The sequence below is a fragment of the Haliaeetus leucocephalus genome, unplaced genomic scaffold (genome assembly GCF_000737465.1).
Source record: "Haliaeetus leucocephalus isolate CR32 unplaced genomic scaffold, Haliaeetus_leucocephalus-4.0 Scaffold526, whole genome shotgun sequence".
Classification (NCBI taxonomy): Eukaryota; Metazoa; Chordata; class Aves; order Accipitriformes; family Accipitridae; genus Haliaeetus; species Haliaeetus leucocephalus.
In genome coordinates, this window is record NW_010972962.1 from 5,678,612 (window position 1) to 5,687,865 (window position 9,254).

At 41.3% G+C, this 9,254-nt stretch overlaps 1 protein-coding gene across 1 annotated transcript in view; it reads left to right on the forward strand.

Moving 5' to 3' along the window:
• The first annotated feature begins 1,883 nt into the window (after nt 1–1,883).
• Nucleotides 1,884–9,254, forward strand: part of SLC3A1 (solute carrier family 3 (amino acid transporter heavy chain), member 1) — a 16,222-nt gene continuing 8,851 nt past the window's right edge. The window contains exons 1-4 of the mRNA XM_010576492.1: nt 1,884–2,310; nt 3,519–3,698; nt 5,374–5,528; nt 6,584–6,709. Of these exons, the coding sequence (XP_010574794.1) occupies nt 1,884–2,310; nt 3,519–3,698; nt 5,374–5,528; nt 6,584–6,709 (888 nt within the window). The remainder of the gene's footprint in view (nt 2,311–3,518; nt 3,699–5,373; nt 5,529–6,583; nt 6,710–9,254) is intronic.

The window sequence follows — 9,254 nt, forward strand, 5'->3', positions numbered from 1 at the left end:
TCATTATCCTACTCTGATTTGATTGGTAATAGAGTAAGTTAATTTTCCCCAAGTTGAGTCTCTTTTGCCCGTGACAGTAATTGGTGAGTGATCTCTCCCTGTCCTTATCTTGACCCATGAGCCTTTCATTATATTTTCTCTCCCCTGTCCAGCTGAGGAGGGGGAGTGATGGAGTGGCTTTGGTGGGTACCTGGTGTCCAGCCAGGATCAACCCACCACAACAATGCAGTCATGGTGTGCTACCAAGCAAACCAACAGCATGGCTGGCCTTGGCTCTGCAGGCTTATGTGTCAGGTGTGATGTTACAGAGAGAAACAGAAAAAGGAAAATGAAGCACTAAAATCTTATTCAGGTGTCACTGTTAGCACTTTGCTGTTTTGTCATGCAGTTGTCTTCTAGCATGAGTACATCCTTTGTATTTTCTACAAATGCAGGAAGGTTGTTCCCAGTTCCCATTAGCCTGGTAGGAAAAACTTGGAATGAGCCTGCCTGGAAACTTTTACAACTCTACTGATATGATGCTATGAAGAGTCATTAGATGGGAGCTTCTTTCAAATAATTTCCCACTTCTGAATTTTCTGGCAATACTGCATTACAGACACTGAAACTGCTGCCATTATTTCAAATTGCTCTGGCAACTACCTGACCCTGCATGGGCTGAAGTTGCTGTCAGGCACTGCTTTGAGTAAGGGGAAGAAAAGTATTAAATCTGTCAGAGAAAAAGACGTTGTCTTAGCTTAGCTACTGCAGCAATAACACATTTTTGAATCATTTGAATATTGCATGCTAGATTTTTTTCAGTCATTAGTTTATAAACTTCTCTCATTGTTTTCAGCAAACATAATAAATACTTTTTTGAGGCCCAAAAGAACCTTTTCTCCTCTGCAGTTGCCCCCCACTCCGCCCCCCCCCCCCCCCTTCCCTTTGGTATGCTTGGGCGGAGGGCACTGGCTGGAGGGTATGTCTTGGTGGATGTGGGCTTGCTGGCTTCAGGGCAGCTGGGGCTTAGGTCATGCAGATGTGTAAACCTGTGCATGCTCGTGCAGGCTTTAGACAGTGCTTTTTCCTGGCTTGAGTAGTATAAAGGGGGGGAAAGAGAGAAAAGGGAAAGGTTGGTTTCTTGTAAACAAATAAAAAAAAAAAATTAACAGTGGGTAGTGGGTTTTTGTCTTGAGTCTTGCTTGTGCCTGTGCAGAGCTATCCTGTCCTGAGCTGGGGATAGCTCTGGGTGTAGCAACCTGTCACATGCTGTGAATTGCAGGATTGGTATGTGCTTATCGTTACTGCTTAAGAGTTGTGGGTGGGCTGGGTTGGGTTGGTTAGTTGTGGGGGGGGTGTTTTTCTAAGCTGTGAGAAACAAAGTGCAACTGGCCTTTGTATTTTTTCTTCTTAGTTTGTATTATTGCTTTGGGGCCAGAAGTTGTCAATACCTCATTCTCTTGCTGTCCATATTTAAATTACTCATGCTCAGACTGCTTCAGGCAGGGGAGACCATGACCAGTCTGGAAAGCTGCATATTTACTAAATCTTTTAGTGGTAAAAACCCCCAGATTTTCCCCTGCTGTCAAGAGGAAGAGAAGTTTGGTGTACCAGAGAGAGCAACAGTAAACATAACTCTGCTTGGCTGGTATGAGCAATAGGCTTATCTCCCTGGAAGACTGCGCTTTCTTGTAGCATTTTGTTATCTTGCTGAAGATGCCTATTATGTGGAAGAGCAGGAGCACTTTGCCCTTTTTGTCTCTTTTTGAACTTTGACTAGTTGGTCAGGATTGATCATAAACCCAGATGCTAATGACGCTGCTTCTCATTTCACTGAACAAAGGTGTGTTGGCAACACTTCCTTGCTGTGGCAGGAGTCTCCAGGACAAGACCCGTGAAGTAAAATGGTTGAGGAGGAAGCTAAGAGCTTACCTATGGAGCTGAGTGAGAAGGGAGGTGTGGAGAACAACGGATTTGTTCATAATGAGGCTTTTGATGACAAGGAGATGGATACCAGTAGCCAAGAAGAAATGCCAAAACCACATGTTGTTGATGTGGACCCAGCGGCAATGGAGGAGCTGCTGTTGAAGCCCTATGCGGGGATGCCGAAAGAAGTCTTGCTGAAGTTCTCCAGCCAAGCCCGGTACAGAGTCACCAGGGAGATTCTCTTCTGGCTTATAATTGCCGCTGCTGTTGTGCTTGTGTGCACTACAATAGCGATTATTGCTCTCTCTCCAAAGTGCCTTGACTGGTGGCAGGCTGGTCCTATGTATCAGATCTATCCTCGTTCCTTCAAGGACAGCAACATGGATGGGAATGGGGATCTGAAAGGTGGGTGGAATTTCTATTCTTGGTATGTGCAAAGCTGTGTGGCAGTTGTGTGTGTATATATATATACAGGAAAAAAAAAAAAAATCATCATACAGTCCAATAGAGAAAGCCACCATAATGGAGAAGGGAAGAAAAGTTGTCTGACTAATCATTAATGGCAATTCACATTGTCATGAATAAATGTAGCAGTTGCTTGTTCAAGTTGCTAAGTCTAAGCCTGGAGTTAGAATGGATGTTTAGCGGTGGGGCTGAGAGCGGGCAGCAGCACAGTTGCCATCAGAGTAAAGTATCTCCACAAAACTGAGGTCAGTCAGGAGGATGGATGGTGCTGAGTACTTTGTTATGTTATATTGGCTGCCTTTCCACAAGGAAAACTGAGGAAAAATAAAACTGACAAAGAGGAGAGAAAGATGTGTTACTCTTTGTTTTGTCCATGGTCTAAAAGTTTTTGAGCTCTTATGAATGCATTGAGAAGGGGTTCCTGATACCAAGACACAGTGTCACTTATCAGTAGCTTAGCTGAGACTTTGTTTCAGAAAGGGAAGGCTCAACACTGTAATGGACAATAAATTTCTAAACGAGAAGCGCGAGCTATAATATACTCTGCTGGCAAGTGAAGAGAAGAAACTGTTTCTGTAGTTGCATGCCAGTTGCAACATATCAGAAAGATAGGAAAGTCTTGGGTTTAAAAATACTAGAGGAGGCTGGAGTGAGGTGTCCTTACAGAAAACAACAGGAAAACCCTGTAAGAGACTTTTTGGTAAGGTAGGGAAAACCTGGGATCTTTGCACTAAAATTGTGCTTCCCTTTGGGTGGTCTGAGGATTAATTGATGTTCCTTGAAATGGGAAAGCAGTGCTGTTGCTGTGTTTTAACAAAATTTAAGACCTTGTTTTCAACAGTGAGTGTTAAATTTATTAAATGAAATTGTAGACATTTTTATGATACAGAATAGAAATTTGGTTTGATCTGATTTTTTTTAATTCCTGTTTTACCTTCCTTGTAAAAGGGGCTTTGAATGGTTTCCATTCTGTGATCTCATGCCATCCCTGAAGAAATGTCAAGGTTTCCCTGCTATGTGAGATCAGTGAAAATGGGATGGTTATGTATCAAAGGGACCTGTATGCCATCTTTAAGCCCACGGCAAACTTATTTCAACAAAAGCATTTTGTCTTTTCTAAACAGATGATGCCCTTTTCTTTCAAATAGGTATCCAAGAAAAACTGGACCATATCATATATTTGAATATAAAAACCATCTGGATCACCTCTTTCTATAAGTCCCCCTTGAAAGACCTTGGATATGGAGCTGAAGACTTCTATGATATTGATCCTATGTTTGGATCAATGAGCGATTTTGAGAATCTGCTTGCAGCCATACATGACAGAGGTAAGCTGCAACTCCGTGCAAAATAACTATTAAAAAGACATTTACTCATATTATACAGGTGTACTTTGTAGCACTAGGTAATGATGTAAGATTTCAGTTCGTGCATCTGGCAATTCCCCCATGGTGGCGTTGAGCAGGAGCAGATGGAGGTGCCAGTGAAGGGTATGCGTTAGCTCCACAGCAACGCAAGCCCTGTGATGCTGTTTCCCACCCTTGGGTGCTGGGGTAGTGCTGGGAGCGGGACCAAAGGTGTGGGGAGCTACAACAGCAGCATTGGGCTGCTGTACGTTCTCTGAAAGGCATGGTCCCCTACAAGGGTGTTTGTGGGTGGGGGGCTCCCTTGTGCATATGATACTGAAAAGCTGGTCGAAGAAACTCTCAAAGACTCATTTTGGAGTTTTAGAAAGCAGGCATTCTTTATTGCAGCGCTGGATGCATAGGGGTTAATTCCAGCTAGCGTGCATACCACAGCTTCAGCACAAACAGGTTATATGGAGTAACAATTACATATTAATCAGACTAGTATACATATACATAAAAATTATTGTAACTGATTATCATAGTACTGCCTACATCCGATCATGCGCAATGAAGATTTCATCTGAGTTGAAGGGCTGCTTTGATGACCACCAACCCATTTGAGATTGGCTGTCCTTGAAGTCTTTGTTCTTGTCCTTGTTCTTTGATCTTGAAGCTTAACGCAGTTTCAATCACATGTGATCAGCTTCAACATTGTTCTCATCTAGCGTACAGGAACATCTAGTCATAAGAGCAAAGAACTGCAAAACTTATGAGTAACTACCTCTGCTAGTTAATTGCTTGGCTATACTATTGTCTATTCTTTCACTCATAGTGTTAGTATGAGATTTCTAATAACTATTTACCAAATCTCACTTTTACAATCATCTAGCAGCAAACCAGTTTCCATGGCTGGGACAAAATATTAAAACCATCAAAATATTCAGACATACCATATAGAATGTATGGACATATGCTATCACATATGGTATGGGCATTGACAGTCTGGGGGATCAAGGCTGAGATACAGTTGTTTCTGGCTGCATTTTATGACTGGCTGCTTTCTGAAGAAAGCAGAAAGACCATTTCAGGGTTGGAAGGGAACATATGCTTCCTTCCTGCGATTGCATCCTTGGTTGGTGTGTTTATGCCTTAGACCAAATGTTTATTCAGGTGTTTCCCCTTACAGCTCTTGGGCTGAATGGAAAATGGTTTGCCAGTCCCAAAAACATTTGGGATTTCAAAAAATGTCTAGTCTTTAGGAAGGGTGAGGAAGAACGTGTGTTCACTGATGCTAGACTGGTGAAGTGCCTTTCCCACTTGGGAGGTGAGAGGCAGATGTTGAAGGCAGAGTTAGTGGAAGTGGTTCATAACAGCAGAAATCTGTTCTGATTTTTTTCTTCCCCCTTCTTTCCCTCCCCAGCAATGGGCTGGGGAGAACAGTACCAGCAAGATGTGTTGCAGCTGCTTGCAGACTCTAGTTAGTCTAACTGTGTTGGTAGTCTGGGGCTTTCTGTGGGGTTTTTTGCCTCTCTCTTTTCCCAGACCTCTGGGATGGAAGAAGCCCAAACACTTGTGATACTGCATTAAGAAAAAATGTGAACTTTGTCTTGAAAGGTTAAATTTAATAGGGGTTTTTTATGGTTTGACTTTTAAGGGCTAAAGGTGATAATGGATTTAATACCAAACCACACAAGTGACAAACACCGATGGTTTCAGCTGAGTCGCAATCGGACTGGGAAGTACACGGACTACTACATCTGGCAGGACTGCACACAGGCTGCTGGTTCGGTCACTCCTCCAAACAACTGGGTAAATACAGGAAGGGACATGTGCAAATCCCAAGCTGGATGCAGGCTGCCACGTAGCAAAAGCAGCTGTAACATAATTGTCCCAATGAATGCTGGGTTATAAATGACTGTTGAGATGTACAAACTGATGTTACTAAATGAGCTAGTGCAGATTAAGACTTAAATGAGCTCAGAGGGGAGGAGTTCCTATTTCAAACAGAATTTAAAAAATTACTTTTGCTGCTTTACCTCAGTGTTAAATCTTCACTCGCTGAACAAACAAAAAAAGGGGTAGTTGTGTGCGAGTTGTTCACATGTGCCCCCTTCTGTGTCTGGGTACTCTGCTCTAGAAACTTTAGCTCAGCTCCTCTGAAATCATAGTTGGTGGGAAGGGAAACAAAACAGTGTGTTCTTGGCTTCTTTCCTTTTTCTGGAAGGTGATCAGGCCAGAAAGTGTGTTGCCTATTTCAAATATATTTATTTGAAATTTGAACTGATGGGTGCATGATTAGGAACTTGTGTGTTCTAAAAACTCAAGGTGGAATTAATATTTTGTACTAGCTGGTGTAATTTCTCTTTAAACTTTGAGTCTTAAGAGCTATTTTAGCTTTTGGAATCTTTTATTACAGAGATGATGATAAAGTTAACATTTTAACATGCTGACTGTTGTTGGCACTTCAAAGGGATAATACCAGATTGCAGAAAGCTCTAAGTTAACTAAAGCTATTTTTAATAAGTTTTAGGAAAAACAATTCCAACGGAAATGTTCCCACCCATGTTTTCCTCTCTGTTCTGAGTAATTCCTAGTGAAAGTCTACTTTAAAAAACAAACAAACAAAAATACCCCCAGAACATTGAACAAGAAATACATGTGGTGAAGCACAACTAAAGGGAGAGCAACTAGCAGGAGAAAGAAATGTAAAATATAAGTACCAAAATCTACTCAAAATTTAGGCCATTGATTAGGCATTTTGTGCTTTATTATATGCTTGTAATGCATCACATATTAAAGTATGCATAGGAGTAAATGTTTGTTAAATTAGGAGTTCTGATTACCCCCCTCCCTTATATGAGCAGGTGAGTGTCTTTGGGAATTCCAGCTGGCAGTTTGATGATGTGAGAAAGCAGTGTTATTTTCATCAGTTTGGGAAAGAACAACCAGACTTAAATTTTCGCAACCTTGCTGTCCAACAAGAAATCCATGTAAGTATGTAACCCGCTGCTGCTGTGCCAACAGCAAAGCAGCTATTTCTTCACTTAATTTCTCTGATTATTTGTGCTACGTGATTTACAATCTAGTTGGAAATAATTCAAGGATTGCAGCATATGTAAACAATTGAAACAAAAAAGTGTCTAGACAAACATTAAGTTTATAAGCAAAATTCAAGCTTTATGCTGTAATGTTTCCAGTATTGGAGCTACTTTGCTTCAAGTCTTTTTAATTTAAAAGCAAACAGGCAACCAAAAAAAAAAAATCCAAATAAAATTGTCCTTGAGTGGAAGTATTGGCAGCAGGTGGTGTTGCAGTCCTCTGGATTTTAAGAAGGTATGACTATTGCTTTTTTTGCTTAAGTCCCCTGCTCTTACAAGTGCCTGGCAAGATCTTGATGGGTTTTTGAAACAGGCTATTGCACTTTACAAGGAGCTCCCTTTCCCTTTTTCTTCCCACTAAAGGCTATCTTAAAATTGCTTTGGTTCTTCAGGAGCCCTCTACTTGTCAGTCTAACCTTATTTGCAAACTGTTCGTTCTTAGCTTTCTATGAATGAAACCTGTCTTTCAGCTGAAATAGCTTTTCCCACCCTTGTTTATTTTATTTGGTTTTCAGCTCTGACAACATCCCCCTTCAGCATTTGTTAAGATTAAATGGGGGGTGGGGGGCTTTTTCAATCGTCCCTGAAGTGAGAGACTCTCTGTCCCTTTGTTTAGCCGCTACTTACTCCTCGGAGTGCTTCCAGCCTGAGGATTTTCTCAAATGCAAATGGCCAGAATTAAACAAATTGAACAGAAAAAATGTCTGGGCAGAACCTTGTACAGTGGTATAGGTACTTCCTCCTCTGTGACTTAGGATTGCTGTTACTTGCTTTGAAGTTGGTGCTAGTACTCAAGTAATCCAACGTGACTGCTGTCTGGAAGCAGTTAACTGCTTTCAGCTCTAGTCTCCATCAGGAGCCAAGAATGAAGGCACTTAGCGCGTTTGGATGTTGTATCAAGGACAACAACTAATGGAAGGATTGACGTGGATGGTAAAGCGGCTCCCGAACTGAAGCCTGTGCTGAAACAGAGTTGAATCACTCACGTGGAGAGAATTTTTTATATCTGTTGATACAAGGAGCTGTTAATTAGCCAGTCAAATGTGGGAATAGCACCTTGTTTTAGCAAAGAGATATTTGCATTTTCAAGAAAGCTAGGAAATGCTGATTTGAATTACAAGGAATGCCTGGGCTTGTGGATAAGGGGGAGATAGTGAGTTTCAATCTGTCTACATCTCTGATGACTTTACAGGGGAGAGAGACAGATAGACAGCCATCACAGCACTAGTGAGTCACCAAGGTAAGGGGGTGGTGCTCTGATGAAACCTCATGCTTGTCTGCATCATGTCTCCCAGCAGACAATGTAGAATTCCTAAAAATATAGGGAAGTGGGCCTGAACATGGGAAGTCTGACAATTGCTGCTTTTTTCTTTTTTCTTTTTTTTTTTCCCCTTAAAGCTATACCCCATGAGGTCATACAGCTACCTCAAGTGTTTTGATGTAGTTCTTAAGTGTTTGCTACTTTGTACTGTTGAATTTTGGTGCATTTCTTGGCGGTAGTCTTCACAGCTGCCCAGTAGTACTGTGATGGTCTCACTGTCTCTGTGGGGCGTCTCCCCTTACTGCGGGTACTGCATGTGCATGAAGAAACAAAACACTTTTGGTTATACTTGTTAACTAAAGTGTGAAATGAAACTGCTCTTGAGACTGATCCTTGAAGAATTCTATCAGTAACCTCTCTGTCTTGATACTTCCCTTAATGCCATGTCTTGCCACTTCCACCTTTTTTCCTAGTATTGCACATACTTTTCAATGGTCTTGCCTAATTTTTTTTTTAATGGTACCAGATACATTACTGAAGCTCCAGTAGCAAATAGAGGCTGCATTTCCTATGCAAAGAAATGAAATGAAAACTAGTAAGTTTGGCCTGGTAACACCAACCTTTGGTAAATGCTTATGAACATTAATTGCTCCAGCATGTTAAAGAATAATCTTTATCTACTATTTTAATTAAAAATCCTGTTTCAGAAGGTTAGGAGGACTGAGCAGGAAGCAAATGGACTCTTCTGGAGAAGCTCAAGACTTTGGTTTAGCAACAGGGCATGCAAGAGCAATGAAACTTAGCAGCTGGCACCTTGTAGCTTTCTTGCATAAATAAAAATAGAATTGTTGTAGTGAGTACTGCATTGGTATTTGATATTTGCACTGCTGATACCTGGTGTTTCGTTTATGATGAGCACATGAATAAGCATGAATTTATTTTTGGTGGATTCGGTATCGGACAGACACCATATCGAGAGGTCCTGTTTTCAGAATGGCTCTATGAGAAAGTACAGCTCAGTAAGGCAGAGTCTATTTGCCAAACAAAAATCTGTAAAGTATGAGTGTGGACTAGTTCTACTCCAGTCTGTTGAGGCAAGTGTACTGCATACATTTAAAAAAAGGCAATTCAACAGCTGTCTTTAAAAAAACAAAACAAACAAACACCACCCCCCCC